At 39.2% G+C, this 23782-nt stretch overlaps 1 protein-coding gene across 3 annotated transcripts in view; it reads right to left on the bottom strand.

Moving 5' to 3' along the window:
- Nucleotides 1-23709, bottom strand: part of ELOVL4 (ELOVL fatty acid elongase 4) — a 36960-nt gene extending 13251 nt beyond the window's left edge. The window contains exons 1-3 of one of the 3 annotated variants that reach the window (XM_027696729.1): nt 23368-23709; nt 4497-4684; nt 1132-1212 (exon numbers count right to left, since the gene is read on the bottom strand). In XM_027696729.1, the coding sequence (XP_027552530.1) occupies nt 1132-1212; nt 4497-4684; nt 23368-23467 (369 nt within the window). In that variant the 5' untranslated portion in view covers nt 23468-23709. Of the gene's footprint in view, nt 1-1131; nt 1213-4496; nt 4685-22827; nt 22849-23159; nt 23343-23367 lie in introns of those variants that run through there. The other 2 variants (XM_027696721.1, XM_027696738.1) reach the window with 2 other exon arrangements.
- Nucleotides 23710-23782: the final 73 nt, after the last annotated feature.

Raw genomic sequence — 23782 nt, 5'->3', positions numbered from 1 at the left:
TTCCTTTAATGTACATCATACCAGTCCTCAATGTCATTCAGCTGAGTACATGGGCATTCTATTTTGCTTATCTATTAAAAAAACTCAAACCTTTCAAGCACTTGGTATACTTTGCTAGATCTTGTTTTTCAACAAAATTATTAACAGATGTATTCTAGTGACTGAAATAGTGAGAGCACAGTATTGGCAAAGGTGAAAGATTGGCAACTACCATAAGGCAAATAAAGTCTACACACAGAGCTGTTCTGCAATATCAGCCATTACACATAACATGTAAGACTCAAACCTTACTGTCTCACTACCAGCCCTGCCACATGCACAAGCTTTTGAGTAGTACTATCCATGAACAGCTACCTTGTAGACAAACATTTTTTCAACTGTGCTATAAACATTAAATGTATTTAGACTATACCATACTTTCATTATACTTCCCAATGTTCTAATCCGTAAGTGAAACTTGCAAGGACAGCTGAGAGATTCTCAAGTGTCAGCTCTGCTGGAAGACAAGGGTTAGTACCTGAGCTAATCAACAGCACTACACAAAAATTAACATGCATCTGCATTTTTAATTTGGATGTTTTCCAAAACTCATGTATTTGAAATCTAAGATTCTACAATGAAATGTACTGATAATACATTTGCCAGAGGCCAGCAAGACCTCATGAAGCCAAAGATGGGTAAAGGAGACAAAAAGCTGCCTCACCAGTATGGGTGAAGTGCAACCACAGTATATGCTGACAAATCTTACCTGCTTTGATCTAGTTAGAAAACACCACCATTAGTGCGGTTACCCTGGTATCATAAACTTCAGCAAGGTCTAGGAACCAAAGTACGTATAAAAAGTTTATCCTGGATTGTACAACTATGGATGAAGCCAAGGATAGTATCTAAGATTCCCCTTACTTGTAGCAGTCAGATGAAAGTTAATGCAAATATGCGTATGCTGATGCACTTTCATTAAACCTGTGCACAGTGTAGTCAAACCTGAAGCGGTCTGTGAAAATATAACGGGATACAGTCATGGCTGACAACAGAACTGTGGAACCACTATTTTCAGACAAGACTTAAACTGTCATGTGGTGCTGTATATAACACATGTTCATATACAAATATAAAAAAAGAAATACTCACCCTAACTTCATAAACATTATCTGAATAATCCACAGTCTGGCAGACATAGCTGTACCCTCGAGCTCTTGATGACAAGAACAGCTGAAAATATTAAAGTCATACATCAGGGGAAAGATACTACATAAAACACATTTATAAAAATTATCAGCAAGTTTCCTGCTACATCAAACTTACCTGAACAAAAATATTTAAAGTATCCTTATTAATCCTTAGAATACTATTGGAGAAAGCCAATATTTAGTACTAACAACGAGTTGTTACACAGTATTTACTTTTTTCTTATAAAGACAGTACTCATTTCTCCCTGTATGTATCTGCCCAGATAATTACAGCCTCATGCAAATTACTATGAATTCCAGTATGACCTTGAGCTATTCAAACATGAGTATTCTTTCTGAAGGCTCTAGCTTCAGAGACAGAAAATACCTATCTGCTTTCACTACAATTGACAGAAACACTATTCTCAGGATGGATTCAAGAGAACTCTATTTATGTGACAGGGATTAGATAATTTGGATCTACAATTCTTAACACAGTATACCAATTACAATCCAGAAAAAAACCCAGGTTGAACAGCCAAAGCTGAGCACCCACAAAACACATTGAGAGATAATGGATGGAGAAAAATTTCCCATTTTGTGCCAACAGAAATGGCCTAAAACACATTAAGTGCTCCAGTAGGGCTACTCCAAACCAAGAACATTGCAAAAACCTGGACAGGAGAAGACAAACTTGACACTTGAGCAAGTTCCCATTGGAAAGAAGTACTCTTGTCTAGAGCTGTACAAAATTCAAATAATATTTCTAATCTTGACATTCATAAATGTCATGATCCAAGACTGTTTAAAGCCAGGTAATCCCACCCTGTTATGGACGAAAGAGAGACAGCAGTGGAGCAGACATAACCTGTAAATTGGAAGCTGTAAAAGTAGAGAAGGGTGAGAGAAAAAGATGGCAAAAAAAAAAGGATGGGTAGGCGCTGACTACTCTTACCACTAACCTGACTTCCATCTTATTTGAACTGAACTTGAGTTTACTTCGGTGTCTCATCTTGCACACAGCACTAGGAGGGCTGTCAGATACAGAGACAAGTGTTATCCAGAAAAAAACCCCAGCATACAAAACCTTGTGAAGCTCTGGACATGTTTGCTGCACATGTTTTTTAACGTAAGTAAATGAAAGAACTGTCCACAGAAATTATCCTAGAAAACATACTTCTGCATCCTCCAAGTCCATTTACAAACTGCTGTAACACCATTACTCTCCAGTGTGGTCCCACACAGGCATGAGCACATTTGATACTATTAAGGAAGAACAAGGAAAGTTTAGTCCACACTGTTACAGAAATCAACCAATCTCTACTGCAATCTACTGGGTAACTTGGCCAAGATTACCTTAGCAAAAGGCAGTAAATTGACTTCACGAGACTGCCTCAAAGTAGAACAAGAAAGTCCTGAGTTTGTGGCAACATAGGGTCTATACATCCCCAGATACAGGGACTTCTGCATGTCCTGAGCAAAACTGTCTCCAAATAAGAACCTGCATTTGAATCCAACATATGGAAGTGTTTTATGGACTTACTATTTAATGCAAGTTATCACAGATGAACAAAACAGCTTGCCAACAGTATGGTTATTTAAATAACATTTAAAGGCATTTCACATTCAATTTCTGTTCTTAGTCTTGTCTGGAAATTTTACAGTCATTCACAAAGTACAAAGTGTTATCATTTTACTCATAACAATTAAAACTCATGTGAATTACAACAGTGGCACAGTGGTATTGTAAACCTCATGTAGATGGAAGGAGAAGTTGCCTCGTAAAGGGATCAACTGAAACTTGAACAGCTTCCTCCTATCAGTCTCTTAAGATCAAGAAAAGACACTTCCTGTATATGCTGTATCCGTAGCCTTAACATTCATTGAATAACAACCTACCACTTGAGAGAGCAGGAAACTAGAACCTCTGTGTCCAAAACTATGAGCTTTCAGCATAGCAGCAGCAAATATGTATTTGCAGTCCCATTCATTTTTGTGTTAATTCAGTGACTTGGAAATGCCACAAACACGTTACCCTATAAGCAACATAGGTTTGAAAACTATTTGACCATAAGTTTGGTATAATTCAGCCTATGGATAAAACAAATCAATTTAAAAGTCAGGCATGGTAGTTACACTGCAAAATTCATTTCAGAGGAGTTTCACTTTTAACCTGCCAAGATGATTGGATTTAATCTCTTCCCACAACTATCCTTGGGTGTCAGCATTAAATTCTGTTGTACCTGTAGTACTTAATTACTTAGTTGAATAGTCCAAGGAAACAATTTAGACAAAATGATGACTGAGGTGTGATGGCTAAAATTTTACTGAACCATGTCTTAAAAAGAAGCTGAAATCAGTTAAATGCTTTTATTATAGAAGCTTTGGGAAAGGGTCAATATGCATATCATCATCAGCTATACCATGCTTTCTGGCAAAAGTACAGAACAGACCAGCCAGAGAGTTCTTGAATTCTGTAATTTTAACTACTCTGTTCATTTGCTTACTTCTGGAAACAGATTTTGCAAAGTTATGATCCAAGGTCTTCCAGGAAGATGCCTCTTGATCCACATGAGCAGTCATAGCAGAATTAACTTAGCATCAGCCATATTCTGTACAGCTATCCTTGAATAACAATTACCAAACTGTTAAGTAATCCCAGTTAGCTACTACTACAGAGTTGGTCCATTGCATTGTTACTCCTCATTTCCTCTGTACAGAAATCCAAAGGAAAAATGCAGCAATGCAGAAATTTATTAAAATGAACACATTCTGAACATTTCAAACCAAGTAGTAGAAGACTCTATCCTTTTATTTTTATTTAGAGATATAGTTCACTTCATTTTTATCCTTATTCTAAAATATAATGTACAGACAAGACAGTTTTCTTCACTACAGGTAATGGACAGTTGAATTTCTAAAAATGATTAACACGTTGAAGGCAAGAACAAACAGCTCAATTTCTAACAAGATGCATTCTGACACCCTTTAGGATTATTAAAAAGAAAAAAAAAATCAGTTACAAGTGTTAAATCTCTATAGATTTTACTTATTCTGTCCAGTATCTAGACTAACATAAGTCTAAGAAGAACTTGGAATAGCTAATACAAAAATTCTCTCTATAGACTCATTTACTGCATTTATTCTCAAACAGACAGTACCTAGCTATAGAAATACTCACAAAGGCAAATCCATCTTTAAAAGTCTGTGCAAAACATTCACTTGCAATAGATATCATAAATATGCAAGATAATTATTTTCATTTTGCAACCTGCAGACATCCTCAAACCTCAATAAGAATTCCCTCTTGCAAGAGGGCATACACACCTCTTTGAAAATGAAGAAGTTGAGCAGAACCATTCCAAAGTTGTAAACAACCAACAGGAAGCGTAACTGGAAGGGCTCTCTCGTCTTCATCCATTTGGGGCCCAGCCAGACAGTGAGGAGATAAATAGTGCTTATAGTCAGTGTTGGAAATGGAGACTGCATCAAGGGCCAATCATCAACACGTTTGTCTGAGGGGGTGAAGCAAACAGAAGGAGTCAACAAGGTCTGAATAAAATATATTTCATCATCATTTTAAATTCATTAAATATTATTCTCTCCTGGAATAGCTGCATCAGCTGGTAGAAACACAATGCACTCATTCTTTCTAGGAAGGTTAAAGAAAATAGTTTTTTTAAAAAACACACTATATCACATTACCTCACACAGAGATTCATTATGTTATTTAAGCTCTGTTGTCCAGTTCTACAATCCAAAACAGTAAAGCAAACAGTATCACATGAGCACAAACACGACTCAACCCACTAATCCCCCAAACCCAGTTTGCTTATGATGAACAGTGACTGCAGTGGCAACATAATCAAATATTCAACACTACTGCAAATGAAAGATATGCAAATTTTGGAAAATAATGATAAACCCAGTAGTTTTTATTAGTTTAAAATTAGGCACTAAAAAGCCTCCTATTAATTTTATACAGGTGTTATGATGATAACCAAGAACTTTGGCTATTTGATGTAGGTCAGTCTCATGTTTCAAACAGAATACTATCAACGGTACTGGAAAACAACTAAATAAAAGAGTTTAAAGGGATGGTTCTAGTTAATCTGTGCTGCCATATGGAAAACAAAGGTTTTATTTATAGTTAGCTTCAGCCACTCACGGGATTCAGAGTTACATTACACATATTTCAGAGCCCAGAATATGCTGTATTAAGTTCTGGATTAGTATAAAAAAAATGCTCTTAGCCTGATGAACCAGTGACATGTAGGATTAGAAGATGGTTCTGCTAGAGAAAGGAAGCAAGACAACAATGACACCTCCTTACTTAGTGCCTGTGTCGTCCCATGTGTCGTGTGTGTCCTCTGTGCCCTGCAGGCTAATCTCAAGTTGTAGCAAGACATAAAAGGTAAATACTCCATAACTATCAGAACTTCAGATACTGCACAGCTCTGATACTAACTGGAATATCTTCCAGTTGCTTAGGCCAGTCATAGTTCATATGGAAATCACATCACAGGGCTCCGTGGGAAGCTCAGACATCCAAAATACCTGCCCTCAGTCATTTGTGGGCAAACTCACAAATGCAGCCGCCCACGGACTTACCTAGAGGACAAGTTTCTTTTAGAGAACTCAAAGACAGAGAAAAATCTCTATACCAAAAATTAATTCCCAATCCTAGGCATACTAACCAGTAAGTTAGAAAACCCTACTTATCTTGAAAACGAGGAACTCTAATGCAATGAGGAAAGTACAGAACAGCACTGCCATTACTTCTCCTACACTTCTTTCTCATTTCCTTTGTTGTCCTTAAGATCATAAATTAGAACCTCATTTAGGAGCAGATTTCATGAGACCCTCTATTTCTAGTAAACAACAAGTATTATGAATTACAGAAAGAGAGCACACGGAACACTAATTCTTCTTATATCCAGATGATTTAACAATAACTGAGCTGCACATTCAAAGTAAGATACCAGGAGGTCTAAAAAGAAGTGGAAAAGAAGAAAGAGAAACCAGCCTAGCTGCTTCCATTACGGCTGTTAATACCAGAAGAAAGAATTCATCCTAATTGCATGGAAACCTCCAGCAAGACTGACATTGCCAGAATGATGGGATTCAGTGTTACAGCCACAGCCACCAACAGAAGCCAAGGGCAAGACAGAGCAAAGAGTACAGGGAGGAGTGCAAAAAAAGAGAAGACTGGCAGTGGAAACAGAACCCAACAAAGTGAGAGAAGACAGTTACCTCTTAACTTTTCAGCAAGTTCCTGGAACCAGACAGACTACCACCTACCGAAGCCGAAATCACTGATGCATTCCAATTATTACACAGTTATATCCCTTGCACTTTAGTTCCTGCTTGATTTTAGCAATTGTTCTACCAATCTGAATTTAAAAATAAAAGATAACACTATTAAAAAAAGAAATGGAGAACCTCATAATCTATCTGATACAAATTAATAGACAAAGACTCATCATGAAGCAAGAAGAAAGGTGTCAGTTAAGAGGCAGCTCTGGGAATAGTCAGTGTGTCATGTCTTAATCAAATCCACATCTCACTTCATTGTAGTGTGCACAGAGCTAATAGCAGGTGAGGAAGAGACAGTTGCTTTCCCAGCTTTCTTGCAGTAAGCAATATAAAGAGAATAAAGAGGCAAAGACACATTAGAGAATCTGTCTTCTATTTTATAACACAGTGTTTCATGGTATCTTAAATGCTGAAGTGGTAATAAAAAGAGATGTAAAAAAGGAAAAAGATAGATTGTAATTTTTCCCAGGAGCTGAATGTTACCACCCACTGCTGAAATAGGAAACCATGACCTATTCCAGATTTCTTTTTATGGCAGAAGACAAAGATGGAAGAATGAGGATTCACTAGAGGGTGAAAGGAAAAACAAAGGGACAACTTATATTAGAGGCCAGCTGTAACTAGCCTTTGCCTCATACCTCATCAGCACTGTAAACAATTCTTTCATCTCCTTTCCACAAGTACTACAAATTGAAGAACTTCACTGGAAAAAACCCAGAGATATATTTCACTAATTCTGACAACAACATAAGAGCACCCGAGAAGCTGCCATTACTCCTCCATACCATGGTTTCAGCCTGGTACTTTCCCTCTGCAAAGGGTTTTTAGAGCCACATCTCAGAGACAAGTCTTAAGTATTTGCAAGAAAAACATAGATTACTGATAGAGATCTCATAACACACTGCCCAGGGAATCTGACTGCCATTTTGGGGGCCTGACTTCTCCTAGGACAATTAATTACACTTCAAACACAAAATGCCTGTATGAGAAGGTAAGCAATTCAGTTCTAGAGTACATCCTGGCCAAAACAGAAATGTATCTACAGGAAAAACTTTATTCTAATTCCTACTGTGCTAACTAAGAACATGACCTTACATTTATTTTAAAGGCATCTAGGAGACTCTGCATATGAGTATTTTTTACTAGTACTTTCGCATCAGAAAACATGCTACTATTCATTCCAGAACTTTTTTATCACAAGATGTCTCCTGAATAATGCAAAGTAACTTGTTGCATTTAAAATCAGCTCCACGAATCATTCTTATTGCACAGAAGGTATTCCAAAACCAATCTCATTTCAGTTTACCCAGCAAGCCTCCTTGTCCATGTTCTACACAAAAACCACAGTAACATGTAGACCCTTGCTTCAAACTTCTTTTCATATACTCTCTTTCAAACCAAGATAAATTCATTCTCTTAAGTCATCTGCTTAGTGATAAACATCACAAGCTACTCCAACACCTTCCTCCCTTCCACCCCCCCACCTTGTTCTAGCAAAACCAGCAGAATTTTGTGTCCTACTTAGTAGCTGGTGCTGATGACCACAAAAGATTCTGCACATTAGAAAGCACTGTGATAGCTTCAGGGGACATATGAGTGTATTAAATCCTTCACTATTTCACATGCAATAGGGACATTTTTACCTGCAAGATGAAATAAGCTTGAAATAAAAAGGCCAGCTCCCTGATTTAAAAAAATCCCTCCAGCTGCTTTGAAGCAAAATGACCAATGCCTTTACCTGATTAGAATTGACAGAGATTGACTGAATCTTTCAGGGGATTAATGCGTTTGTCTTTCAAATCCCAAGACCCAGATTCTAATTCGATCACAAATAAAATGTCTGCTGCAATGGCACAGCCTGTAGTACAGTGCTGTTTTGGTAAGGTGGGAAAAGTTTTAAAACAAATACTTAGAGTTGCACTTTATAGCAAAGACGAATCCAATGTAGAATAGGGCATCTGCTAACTTGTTCCTGATAGAAAATTACCATCACGTAAGGAAATAATATGAAATGTCTATATACACAAGGTTTTCTGTCATTTAGTGTAAATATATTTTAAAGTTTCACCTTGCAAGGACAAGAAACATAATAACTTATTATGTATGCATGTATGTATATGTATATATATATATATGTAAAAATGATTAAAATTGCCCTACCTTTGGGTACCTACCTTTGCAGGATGGAAATATTTACATGGGGAAATTAACAAGAAATACACACACAAATCCTCTGATTCTTTTTTTCAAAGGAAGAACAAGAGCAGGACCAGTGAAAAGCACTGAATATCCTGCCTGATAATGTCCAAAGAGAACATAATTAACCTATACTGAAATATAGATGTCAAATGAAGATGTATTTCAATATATAAGGTTGCAGTGATGGTTGGTATTAAAATCACAAGGAACTTCTGTGAAACATGATGTAATTGTTTCAATACACAAACATTGCTGTTAAATGTGGTTTAGAATTTCCTTTTCAATAGAAAGGATTTTAGATGGTTCAATTTCCTGCATACTACTCAGCCCATAATCATTTTTTTTTCCTTTTCTCTAGAAGTTCAAACTTTAAAAATAAGCAAACAAACGAATAGCACAGTCATTCTGACATTCATCAAGAGAAATCCTGAGACAGTACAATGGTGACTATCTCTGCTTTTAATACTAGTTTTAGGGGAAAATATTACATTACTAAAATACAGGATTTTTGAGATTCCCTGCATTCATGTTAGATTCAAAAATCAAAACTTAGATAGTCTTTATTTTTACTTTTACTATGTATTCCTTAGCTATAAGGTTGCTACTCACTAATTTATCTGGAGGGACTTTTGAAGTTATTAATAGCTATTGATACTATTCTCAGCGCAAAGACACTTACAGTGCCAATCCAGCACATCCATCTGTCCGATTACATTTCTAAAGACACTGCAGAAATAATGGCAACTGTTTAAAAGTAGTTCTGTGAAAGCTCTCTGCAGATCACGCTGTTTACTTTAACAAGAAGTCCTCTCAAAGCCCAATCTCAAGTTTAAAAAAGATTTCCTTAAATGAGTGAAATTTTAAATTCCACAATATGAGGAAGGCAAACCAATATTATCTAGTTGGAGCACTGTTCTATGAACTACATTAGTTTTACCTAAGAATTTCCCATGTCTTGTTAGTTACACTAACACTGTAATTGAAGGCTCTTACAAAATGAAAACCCGTATAAGAAAACGTGAGAAACAAAACTTCACACACCTTAAAATGTTTACAAAGCTTTCACACTAGATCCTTTTGCAGTACTTTATTGTCTCATTCTCCCCTTTTCTTTCTGGCTACAGGTAAATACTCTATACAGCATACTTCTCTTTCTACATTTGTATTAAAAATACTGTTTCAGTCATGTAAATATTTACAAGTGAATACAAGGTTCACTGTGGCTACATAACCACTGCAGACTGGCTCAATTGAAAGTAAACTTGAAAAAGTATCTACCTGATTAGACCCTAGGCTTTTAAACTAAACTGTAACATATCAGAACAATTTAGAAGTACATTTACTGTTACCAGTTTGTAGAGATTCCAAGAAAAAACCCTCAGTCTTTGACTAACACAATGTACAAATGGAACAAAATCAGCTGAAGCTTAGCCTTTGTAAGAGTATATGACTAACTATACGGGCTGCATTGCTTGAGACTGAAGACTGGTAGAGAAGCACCACTGCAGAGTAAAAATTGAGAGGCCATATATTTTTGGATTGAACATCTAAAGATGTTAAAAATTTCTATGCACTTATTCATTATGATTTTAATAGACTAGTTCATATGGCCCAAAATTAATTATTCTTTTAAACATCTTCAGTGCTTGAATCAACTTATCTGCTTTGATATTGATTATTCATTGCACATATTGCACTCTAATCCTCAATTCATAGAATTATAGAATCATTAAGGTTGAAAAATACCTCCAAGATCATTGAGTTCAACCTTTGACTGAACACTGTGTAGACTAAACCATAGCACTAAGTGCCACATACAGTTTTTTCTTGAACACTTCAAGAGATGGTGACTCCACCACTTCCCTGGGCAGCCCTTTCCCATGTCTGACCACCCTTTCTGTGAAAAAATTCCTCCTGATGTCCAAACTGACTCTCCCCTGGCAGAGTTTGAGGCCATTTCCTCTTGTCATGTTGCTAATTATCTCAGTGTATCAAGTTTATTTATGAGAAATCCTATGACAGTAGATTGAGGCTACTGCACGAACTAAAATTACATACCTATAGCCTTATCATTGTTTCAGTCAGAAAAATTCTCTATGTCCTCCGAGGCAGGACTGTGCAGACAGATTGGCACAGGAAAGCAAAACAACTGGGACACAAGGAATGTCCAGTTTAAGCTTCTTTCTTACCTATCATACTTGGCTATGTCTGCAGTCTTCTGGTACTATGGATATTTCTAAGGAGTCTGACAGGGTCAAAGATACCTGTACCTAATTCAGGAAGAATCTAGTATCATTTACAAACAAAGGCCATGAAACTTCCCTTAACACATATATTAGCTAAGTAATCTTACTTAGAAAAATTTCCTGTTTTAGCATACGTCTTTTCAGAGGCCAGTAGAACATACAGCAGCTTGCTGTAAAATCTTAACTAGACCCACTGCATAAATTTGCTCTCTAAATCCAAAGGAATTAGGATTAAACTTTAATTAGTTTATTATATTTTTCTCTGCTAAACTCAAGATATATATTTTAAAATTTTTTTCTTCCTCATTTGGGTAGTTTTAAGCAGTTATCAGGTCACTCAGTAGCTGCCTTTTTTTAATTTTTTTTTTAAATTTTATTTAAAGAAACTCTTCATCTCATTCACCTGAAGCATATTTTCCAAACATAGAATCATCTTCATGGCTCTTCTCTGGACACTCTACAAACTTTTAAATCAGTCTTGCACTGATTTCACAGGAACCAATCAAGTCCCTGCTGCTTTTTCTCATATAAAAATTCTGTATTATCACGATAATGTCACAGCATCAGTGGTGGCTATGATTGGCAAGAAAACAACGATGTGATTATCATAGAATGGCTTGGGTTGAAAGAGACCTTAAAAATCACCTGGTTTCAACCACCACCATGGGCAGGGACACCTTTCACCAGACTGGGTTGCTCAGAGTCCCATCCAACCTGGTCTTGAACACTTCCAGGGATGGGGCATCCAGAACTTCGCTGAGCAACCTGTTCCAGCGCCTCATCACCCTCACAGTAAAGAATCTATTCCTATGTGTGTTACTGGTAAAGCTAAGGATGACATGCACAGGATGGATAAAGGTTCCCAAAACATGGAACAAAAAAGCATAACAGGTGACCTGGCTTAAGTAATTATTTTTTTAATACAGAACAGAACAGTACAGAGAAAGCAAGTTTACTTTGATCTTGAATAATGAGTGGAAATATGAGTTATGTCCTCAAGCTTTAACTAGTCAAGAACAAACTAACTTGTTTGGGTCAAGAACAAGATATCAAAATTTTATGGCAAAGCACTGTCGCTTCAGCATGCCATGAAACACAAAATTAAGGTGCAAGAATAAGAATATTCAGCCTGAAGCACAATTAATAATGAAAGCACTTACTCTGAAAATCAAAACAATGAAGCCCAACGAAGATTCTAAGTTTGCAAAGATGTATGAATCCTGTTGCACTCAGAAATGAGAGACACCTGTCCCAGCACCAAAAGGACTGCAAGACAAGACTAACAGGTATGACCTATAACCAGTTGTGGCTTTGTTTTGATTTTCAGGGCTTTGTAACTGACCGCTTAGTCTTCTTTACAGCTATATACAAAAACATAAAATCAAAATTTCACATAGCTAAGAACAATATCTCCTGCAGCTAAAGAACATCTGTGTAATATGCATGTTTCATAAACTTCCATAAAGTAACAGGAATGCCTTGCTGTTAAAAGGCCAGATGTATTTTAACTACTCTTCCCATTATTCTAACTAGCATTCTAGTCTTCTCAGGACTCCCATCATTCAGTCATTAATACCACATTTTCTTTGCACCTGTATATAGCAATTACAGAACCTACTCATTTCAAGATAAGAATAATAATGGAATTATTATGAAGTTCAAGAGACACAACTATTTAGCATCAAGTCTCAGGATTTTCAAGTCTAAAGAGATTACTTCTCTCGAATTATATTTGATTTATCTCTTCCATTGATTATGACTACTTGTGGGGACAGTGCAAATGCTCTGTTTCAAGGAATAATAAAAATATAATCCTCAATGAAGCTTACGTAAGATTTGCAAGACAGAAGAATGCTTCATGCCTTGAGGGCTTCTGTTTGTCAAATCTTACTTTTCCAAACATCACAAATGCAAGATGCATTCCCAGTGCAGCAATACCTGCATACCTTTTCTTAAATATTGTATATTACAGAATAAACAGAAGAAAACAAAAAAAATCCCCAATCCAGGCACAACATGCAGTTTTATAAACTAGTTGCAGACTTCATGATCCAGTCCATGTCTATGTAGTTCTAAAGCAATAAAAGTACTGCATAAAACTTTCCTTCTACAGTGATTTCCTTACTGAAACTTTTACTCACTCTTCTCTGGTTTCTGCCAAAACTATTTCTCAGACCTCAAACTGGAGATGTCATTACTGCACACAAAAGCGTTGAGGTTTGGTCCTATGGAAATAATTGTAGGGGTATCAATAAGCAGTAATACAAACACAGGATTTATGCATATTCAATGTTGCAATAACAGATTAGACTATTGGCTCATCCAGGGTTTTATAATGCTGAAGGGGATGATCATAGAATATGATTATCTTCTCCATAAAGAGATATTTTTATTAGATTCCCTCAGTTTAAATCTAATCCTTGAAAAATGTGAAGGATTATTAACAAAAGTTTAATAATAACTCTGCAAGGCCTTATCCACTGTAGAGACATGTGTTACATACTCAGCATACACGAGACAGTAAATTGAGCACTGATATATGTCTTGCTAATGTGCTAACACAGCGGAAGGATAGTGATGCTTAACTACACTGCAAACATAAACTACTTACATTCTTGCTCTTGTAACACAGAATAATTTAGGGTTGCAGATGAATATTTAGACACTTCTAGATGCAGTTTCGAGCATGTATGAAAACCAGCAATGGCAAGTAAAATCTACCTCAAAATAGAAGAAAGCTACTGGAGAAAATTTGCAATAAGTTGCACAGAAATGTCTCTGATAAACCTGTTTTTTCTGTTTGCATCACCACAAGAATGCTTATCACTTTGGTTTTACAGAAGGATGAATGAAGAGGGAATTTTGTTTTGATTAAAAACTACAAAAGGAGTTATTGAAATGCATTAGCTTTTCAAAGTTCAGAGGCAGAAGTATTTTTTGCAGTTGTGAGACACATTAGGTCTTCTGTTAGCCTAACACAAATACATCAGTCAAAGCCTCCAAAGAAAAACAACACTAAACATTTAGAACTTAATTTCTCAACATGTCTTTAACATCTTTGTTAATGACAAATTAGGGGTGAAGAATCTAACAGCATAAAAAGAGACTAATTTTGAAATGTTGACTTTCAAAACATGAACTGAATGTCAAAATGTTTTTAACACAAAGATGGTGAAAAGAATGATCAGTGTCTGAATCTTTCACTAAGTATACAGTAGCAAAATCATCAGTTTGGCAGCTACATAATGTCCATGCCCCAACAACTGCTACAACTAAGTCTCCTCACTTCTACAGTTGTGTTACCTTCCATGGTAACACACGGTCCCTAAATCTAAGTTTCTCTAATGGTTTCTAAAATAAAGTTTCACTCTTGATCAAAAATTCATGGATCACCAAAATGGAGATTAGACAGTATAGAAAAAAAAATCTGACCTAAATATCAAAGCATTTTGCGGTACTCTGTGTGTGAGAATTTCTATTGTGCACATCTGTTCTCGGCAAACCACTAAATATTAAATGCAAACAAAAAATATGGTTACGAAGTCTCCTATTTAAAGCCAAGTTACTCAATTTAACAGCTGTATTTCCTACTTCCTTTTTTTTCTTTAGAGTATCTTAAAGACAATGTGTTACAATGATACTCTGAGAATAGAAGGACATAAAATATTGGCTAGAGAGATAAGATTTCCTGGCTCAATAGAAAAAGTGAAAGATATGGTTTCTAAATTCCCTTCTTCCAGCAACATTCTGTGAGCATTCAGAAAGAAATAAAACAACCTCTCTTATATTGGTTATAATTGGGAGAGGGAAACAAGGAGATGTTGTCTATAAGCAGATTAAAAAAACCAAAACACCATGGTCAAGCATGTAAACCAAGCATAACATATACAAGAGCTGGAGGAAGACACTTTAGAGATACAGCCAAAAGAGATATAAAGAATAGGAAGACATGATGGAAACAAACCAAACAGTCAAGAGTTCATGACTATGCTGAAAGAGAGGAGTACATGCGGGAGGCGGATGGATGGAATGAAACTAGGAACGTGGTGGTTTGACCCTGGCTGGGGACCAGGTAACCACCAAAGCCACTCAATCACTCCCCTCCTCAGCTGGACAGGGGAGAGAAAACAGAAGAAAGGGCTCATGAGTTGAGATAAGGACACAGAGAGATCACAGATTACTGTCATGGTCAAAACAGACTTGACTTGGGGTAATTAGCTGAATTTATTACCAATCAAAGTCTGAGTAGTATAATGAGAAGTAAAATAAATCTTAAAAATAACTTTCCCCAACCCCTCCGCTCCTTCCTGATTCTCTGCCTCCTCCCTGCCACTTGCACAGGGACACAGGGAATGGGAGTTACAGTCAGTTCATCAAATGTTGTTTCTAAAGCAGCTTCCTCCTCAGAAGCAGGAGTCCTTCCCCTGCTCTAGCATGGAGTTGCTCCTACAGGAAACAGTTCTCCACAAACTTCTCCAGCCTGAGTCCTTCCCACAGATTGCAGGTCTTCACAAACTGATCCAGTGTGGATCTCTTCCACAGGGTGCAGTCCTTCAGGAGCAGGTTGCTCTCTAGGGGTCTGCAAGTCCTGCCAGTAACCTGTCCAGCATGGGCTTCCCACAGGGTCACAGCCTTCTTAAGGCATCCACTTGCTCTGGTATGAGGCTCCTCCACAGGCTGCAGGTGGATCTCTGTTGCCCTGTGGACCTCCATGGGCTGCAGGAGCACAGCCTGCCTCATGATGGTTTTTCCCATAGGCTGCAGGGGAAACTCTGCTCTGGTACCTGGAGTACCTCCTCCCCCTCCTTCACTCACCTCAGTGTCTGCAGAGTGGTTTGTCTCACATATTCTCACTCCTTTCTTCTCTGGCTGCAATTACTTCTGTGCCAATTTTTTTTCTCTTCTTAAATATGTTACAGAATCACAGAACAGACTGAGTTGGAAGGGACCTTAAAGATCATCTAGTTCTAATCCCCCTGCCATGGACAGGGCCATCTCACACTAGAATAGGCTGCTCAGAGCCTCACTCAACCTGGCCTTGAACACTCCCAAGTCTTGGGGCATTCACAGCTTCTCTGGACAATCTGTTCCAGTGCCTCACCACACTAACAGTAAAGAATTTTTTCCTAACATCTAATCTAAACCTATTCTCTTTCAGTTTGAAGCCATTCCCCCTTATCCTGTCACTACATGCTCTTGTAAAAAGTTTCTCTCCATCTTTCTTGTAGTCTCCTTTCAGATACTGGAAGGACACAATTAGGTCACCCCAAAGCCTTCTCTTTTCCAGGCTGAACAATCCCAATTCTCTTAGCCTTTCCTCATAGGAGAGGTGCTCCATGCCTCTAATCAACTTGGTGGCAAAATTGCAAGCCAAATTGAGGTAGCTTATTCCCCCTCACCTTCCATGAGAGAAAGATAAACTAGCTCATGCTTATCTTAAGATCCAAGCACACACAGAGGGTGTTAATACAAACCACGCCACACTCAAATCATCTCCAGGTTTGCCTTGCAGCTACTTATTGCTTAGTCTACAATCTAGGGTGCAGTACTCAAAATCCCAACAGAGCTGACACTTAGATCTCTGCAAGCCTGAATTTCAGAGCTGCCTTCATTTGCCACAAGACCTTGAAGTTCAGATGCTCAGAAGCACTTGAGTCTTGACAACATTGAGTATGGTTGTACCCACTTGTCACCTAAATGAGACCTGGTAACTATATATTCAGCATCAACATCCTCCTAAAAAAGATGTCAGTCAGACAGTCCCACTCAAAGAGTTCCTTAAGAAATACAATGGTAACTAAAATTTGGTTTCCAAATACAGCTTGAGAAAGCAAAGCCTTGTCATATATTTACTAGTCAGAGAAGTCCCACCTTATGGATCAGATCTGTCCTTTAAATCACAATGTCCCAACTTCTCCTCTCCAGGCACACTCCAGTCATACCAACAATCTTTAAAAGCCAAAGGTCTCATTCTTTTAATGGCCAATTCTTTTTAGATAAATAAACTCTCATTTAGCTCCAGTTTTTCAGGCCATTCAGGCATTCATTCCCCCCCACTTGCCTTACCTCAAAAAAACTCTTCAGTACACACAACAGCCTTTTCTCCTCCCTTAGTCTTGCATCCTAGAGAAATTCTTCCTCTCGAAGTTATCTCCCATATACACTTAGAGCCTCTTCATTCATTCACCTTTTATCTAAGTGCTCTCTTAATCCATGTGAATCAAGTAACTCCAAAAACCTGTCTGGACTGGCAAAGGAAAAAGTGGAGTTTTGCCTCACCCATTCCTCATGGCTCCTGATCTTCAAGACCTTAAAAGGAACTACATCCTATGCTTCCTACACCTTCCTCTACTAATTGTCTTTATGCAGCCTTTGACAATCTTCCCTGGTTGCACAGGACAGTACAGCACAGCTGCCTTGAATACAACCTCTTCTGGTCTGCCATAGCTATAACCATAGTCCTGCTACATGCCTCTTCACACTGAGCACAGAATAAATACAGAGTGACTACTACAGTCAACTTCTAGTCAAGTTACTCCAACTAGAGAATCTACCTTACGAGCAAGAGTTCTGACACTATTCTTCATCAATTTACACAACCAGTGGAATCTGCTTCATGCCACAGCTATTTCAACTGCTCAAGGATTTCTCACCTCTGGTTGTAGTATGTGGCTCCAGGACCACATACTGATTTGCACCTCACTAATGGCATGCAGCCTCAGCTAAGAAACATGATTTACTGAGAACTCCACAACAGCAATTTACCATGTGCCGCAATTTTAAACTTCTAGTAATTTGGCCTTCTGCAATAGGTACTAAGGTCAGGCAATCAGTTTGGTTAAATTCTGCATAAAGCTGTTTCCTCATCTTTTTCCATGGAATCTCCTTTAAGAGTATTTATAATACCTGATTGCCTTCAAAGATTTCAAGACATGCTATTTACACAGCCTTAAAATGAATTTTCAAAAATTATGTTCTTGTGAGTTTGTCTACACATTTCCTTTTGCTTTTGGATTGTGCCAATGAGTGTTCTAACAGAATTATATATCACATCCTTGCTGGTGCTCTTTGAAGGCTTTTTTCTGTTTAGTGTCTTTGCTCAAGCTGAGCAGGTAGTCCCCACAACTTCTCCTCCTTCATTTTAGGAAAGAGAAGTTTTCCACTCACAACTCAGCTCCTCATCCACAATGTTAACTTCGCTTCATGCTACTCCCTCATAATCGAGTTCTTGAAGCCTGGTAATCCAAAATCTCTAAGCAGACATTTCCATTTCAGTAATGTACTTTTCTGAATGATGTTTTCATTTCCAAAGATGCTTGGTATCTGTTTAGTTCTGATTATGTCTTTCAAGTGCTGCAATATGATAAAATCTCCTGGTGATGAAATGTGGGTGGTATTTCCGTCAAACACCCAGCAAATTGTCTTCAAGACCAACAGCTCTTTTTTCGTCACTAATAAATAATTTTCTCATCACCTCCCTCCACTGACAAGCAATTAAATGTGAAACAAACCAAATAAACTGGGATGCTCCTATTGCTCAGTTTGGTTGACAGCAGACTCATATGATCTAGTCTTTAACATTCTTTACTTCTGTAACCAATTTCTCCGAGTGCTGGTTATGCCACAGGTTTTTTTCTTTGTGTTTCTGCCACAAGACAGCCAAGCCCATTTACACTGCTTCTCCAGTTTCTGGTGTGTTCCTGTCTAATCCTTGTGTTTTACCCAGTCACGGTCACAGATGGAAAAAACTGTTCCCTTGAGAAATTTTTCCCAAGAAAATTGTATCTGCAAGACAAGTATCAAAAATCACCAAGTCACCATTCCAAATCACCAAGTCTAATGCTCAGCCAGCCATCCAAAAGCTTAGGAACACATTCTGCTTTGTTTCTGTGAAATAGGCTTCTTGTACCTTCATCTCACCCTTCATTCTCTCTCCCCCCATCATCACTTTCTGAGGAACTTTCACTGGGATTCTACTTGCCTCCAGCTTTGGCACAAATCCTCAAATACAAGGGACAACTTGCACTCAGAGTGTTCTGCTAACCACCCCAATGAGCTTTCCTAAAGCATAAACATTCAGGATCCTTTGGCCATAGTTGGTTTCTCCAGGGGGAAATGAATGAGGGAAGAAGAAACAAGTTTTGTTCCAGTTCTGTTCCCTGGACTGAAAAAGAAAATGAACCTGAACTTCTTGGGCGTTCTTAAAGATCTTCCTGGCAAAAGTTTTTATGTATTCCCATGGAAGCTGTTCCACTGATTCACTCTTCAGGCAAGCAGCTGTAAATTTCCCATGTTCTCTATCCTCACTGTCTTATGCTTCTGACCCAACTGATAAAAACTACAACTGATATTGCTTCTGAACAAGATGCTACGTAGAAGACTATCCTACCACTAAAGTGAAAGTTTGCATCTTTCTCCTCTCTCTTTTCCTACTGACGGAAAAAGTCTGTAATCTTATTAACTGCAACAGCTGTAAATAGTTGCTGTTCCAAAGTAGTCCCAGCTGGCCCGGGATGGCCCTGCCTCCTTAAACTCTGAGCTCCAAGAACAATCATTCTCACCCAAAGTCAGAAAAGCCTTCTGCTCTTTAGCTCAATAAATCAAATTAACTAGTTCCTCTAAATAAATCTTTTTGTACAGCGTTTCACAAATCCCCTTTTCAAGCCACAGTCTCCTATTCCCCCTCCCCAACTGTCAGTGGTCTCTTCACCCAAGTTTTGAAATTTACACATTCTTCTTTCCTGGATTGTGTCCTGAGTTATTCATCATAATAGTTCCGCTGGACACAGCCTGGAACCTCCCTGAAAGTCACTTGCTCAGTCATCTAATCATATCCTTAATCCTTCCTGGCAGATCTCACCTCAACCAGCTACCCGAGCTGAGAGAAAGAAGGAAGCCCTGCCCTAGCTATTACATGGAACCGGTCCCATGCCCTTACAGAAATAAGGGCATGGAATTCCTAGATCATCCTTCCTGATAGTAACTGTTCTTCCGACCACCTTTTTTTTTTCCTCCTTCTGATGACTACTAAGACCATGTTTTTGACCTTTGTATCCCTCCTTGAAGTTTATGGCTTCCTAAATGATATCCTTCAGCCTCCTAGGTGAATATACAGCTACAATGGATTTTAGATGTAGTCAAGTAAGGAGAGAAAAAAAAAAATTTTTCAACAAATGAACAAGCAAAAACATTAAGGTAAGGCTGAAAATGTACTGGATAATATATATGGGGAAAATGGCACAGAACACTAATATTACTCCCAAATGCAAGATCTTAAAAAAAAAAACTCCAAAAAACCAAACCCACAAACAAAACAGCGTTAGACAGTATGCTTAATGCTGAAAAAAACCCTGTGACATCATTCAAACAAAATCCAGTTAGGCTCATCATATACACAATCTTTTGGGGTTCTTTTTACTCTCAGAAAAGGTCAGTTGCTTTTAAATAGTACAGAGCAGGGGAGGAAAAAGATCAAATCCTTAATGTGCAAAAATAAAGCATCACAAAACTCAGTGGGACATTCTGGCACAGTTCTACACAAGTCTCATCACAGGAGTCTGAGGCAGCAGGAGAAAACACCTGCTGGCAGGACAATCCTGCTGAATACTAAGAACAGGGCTAAGGACAGATGGGTGTCCAATGAAAAATGGAAGTGGGAACTGGAGAGAATAAGTGTAGGAGTCGTAGTGGGAATAAAATTTCTTCACATTTTGTTGTGTAATTTTGCTGTGTAGTAGTGTTTCAGTATGATTTATTGTGTAATGCTATTGCATAGCATCATTTGTTGAGCAACTTTGCTGCGTGGTATAGTTTTTTATTTAATGATATTGAACATTAGGCAATGGTCTTGCATGCCATAATTTAAGTTTTCTGTTGAGCAATATCACTGTCATAGCTCTTGACACAAAGGTGAATTGCGTGAATTCACATAACAGTGCTGAATTCATGATTTGAACATATCATAAAATGGTTTGGGTTGGAAGGATCCTTAAATATCAGCTAGTTCCAACCACCCTGACAGTGGGCAGAGACACCTTCCATTAGACTTTCAGAGCTCCATCCAACCAGTCTTGAACACTACCAGGGATGATATATCCACAACTTCTTTGGGCAACCTGTTCCAGTGCCTCATCGCCCTCACAGTAAAGAATTTCTTCCTAATATCTAATCTAAACCTGCCCTCTTCCAGTTTGAATCCATTACCCCTTGTCCTATCACTACTTGCCCTTGTAAAAGGTCCCTATCCACCTCTCCTGTCACCTGCCTTTAGGTACTGGCAGGATGCTATATATTCACTCAGACATGGCAAATGGAGACAATTATTTTTGTCTGAACAAAGACACATGCCAAAAAGCAGCAAACTGAGTGGAACTTAATGCATTAAGAAATTATTTCACTGAAAAGCTACACAGCATTGCCTCATGAATGACATTTTCTTATCCAGAGCTACCTTGTGACTACAATGTGAGACATTACACGTTTTGCCTATCCATATCTGACCATAAACACTACAGGAGGACCTTGGTTTACGTACTACTGGGTATAAAGTACTGTAGTATGCTTTTCTGCTCTGCCCAAAACTAGCCTTGCAGGAACCTGCTGAAATTCAGAATTTGAACAAGAAACGCTCCACCTCTTACACAAAATAGGACTGATTATTTCATTACAATGGAATTCTGTGTTAACAGCAACACCACCGAACTTAGAGCAAAAATTTAAAAATCTGCACTAGAAAATTAGTAAGACTTAAGCATATTTTAGTTGCCATCACAATGTAGTCACCCTACTACTAAACATTCTGCAAAGAGGAGAAGGAAGAAATGAAAGTTTGCTCTATATGTAGTATCACTGTCAGTTACATTATTGCTACATTCTTTACATTTACTTGCTTTTTCATCCCCCTCCTTTTTTTTTAGTTTTTCTCTCATCAGTCTTGCTTACAACAAACATGGTCTATGTACAGACTTAAATAACATGTTTGAAGTTCAGGAAACATATCAGAAGTTGAAGTATTTTTTCCAAAGAAATCAAGTAATCCATAAGGATATCAACTTTGTACTCACATCTATTTCTATATCCATCTGAAAATGCTATTGATTGGCTAGAACAGCATCTCTTCCACACATTACCTGGCAGTCTACAAACAATGGTATGTTGCAAGAGGCAGAGAAAGAGAGCAAACACTGGTAAATTACAATGCAGTGCTGCTGCAAGCATTTTTATTTGCTCTCATATTCTGGCAGTTGTTAAATACAGAAAAGAAAAATACGCATGTAGGCTTAATTTTTAAAATATGGCAAAACACCTAAGCTTTGGGAAGACAAATTGTGGAAAAAAGTGAGCTCCTTCCATCTATAACATAAAATTAATTTATTATCTGACAGATGGTAGAAAGAAGGGGGGCGGAAAAGCAAAGACTACTGATGCAGTGAGCTCCCCGTCTGTAACGAAGGCCCCATATTCCCACTCACCACACTGCCACAAACCACGTCCATAGTTGCATTCACTCCGGTTTTGCTCTATGTGTTTTTAGGTTTAAATCAAAATAGCCTAGACCTCATCATTGTGTGGACAACTAAAAAAATGAGGAAAACATCCAGAAAAGTGATCCTTCTGTCAACTGCCCGTGCCTACTCACAATATGAGCTATGAAAGCTGCAACTCCTTTCATTTGACCAAGGAGACAGAGCCATTCACGCTGACCAATAATACCTCCAGAGCTACTAGTCACTGCAGCAAGTTACCACCTCGTTTACTGTTCCAACACTGAAAGCTGCTTTTTCACATTTCTCCATATTCCAAGACATTATCTCTTCCTTCAGCATCTTCCACATTGCAGTCATGGAGTGCAATTACAGAAATGAAGCATATTAAAAATGAAGAACAGCAAAACTAACCCAAACACACTTCACATTAAACAAAAAGCTTCAGCATTGACGATAACAATCGTTTCCTCATTTCGTTTGCTTAATTCCACGCGATGCCGGCACGGGGCTCCCACCTGCCGCAGAAGCCGGAGGCCGTCTGAGCTCCGGCACGAAGTACCGGAGGGCCTCGCTTACCTCCAACATCAGATTCCCGTATGACCACCCCAAGGCACACCGCGGCGAAAGGGAACCAGAGGAGCCACGGCTCTGGGAAGCGGATTTCGCTCCGTCCAGCCCACGGGCGCCCGAGGGACACTCTCACCTTGCCACGACGCGATGCCCCGCGCAGCCCGGGCCCTTACCCGGGATTACGGCGGATAAACAAACGAAGTACCCAAGCTCACCCAGAAGGGCGAGGAGGAGAGGCGGGTGCGGGGGGTCCCGGGGAGCCGGAGCGCGCTCCGCGTCTCCCCGGAGACGGAGCCATTTTGAGCCGCTGCGCATCAGTGGCAGCGGGCGGGGGGCGCCGGGCACGGCGATGGCGGGGCCGGGGCCGCCCTGGCGCGTTACCTCGGATGCTCCAGGTCCAGCGGTAGAACTCGAGGGTGTCGTTCACCACGCTGGACACGAGGCCCATGGCGCTGGGGGACTCGGCGGCTGCGGCACCCATGATGAGCAGCAGCAGCAGCGGCGGAGCCGGCAGACCTGTCTCGGCGCGTGCGTCCGTACCTCTGCGCCGGGGCTGCTGCTGCTGCTGCCCCTTCTACAGCCGGGGATGTGATTTAAATCTCTATCTCTCGGTATCTTCCCTCCAGACTCCGCCTCGCTCCCGTCACCGGCTCCCGTGCCCCGCGGGCAGGGTGGAGGGCGCGGAGGCGGGGGGCGGCGGCGGCGGCTCCGCAGCTCGGTGCGCAGCGCCCGGCGCGGTGCGGTGCGGAGCCGAGCGCAGGGAGCCGAGCGGCGGCGTCACGTGGCCGCCGTCCCG

This window comes from Neopelma chrysocephalum, unplaced genomic scaffold (genome assembly GCF_003984885.1).
Source record: "Neopelma chrysocephalum unplaced genomic scaffold, ASM398488v2 Primary Assembly neopelma1_23b, whole genome shotgun sequence".
Lineage (NCBI taxonomy): Eukaryota > Metazoa > Chordata > Aves > Passeriformes > Pipridae > Neopelma > Neopelma chrysocephalum.
This window is presented reverse-complemented; position numbering and strand designations above follow the sequence as displayed.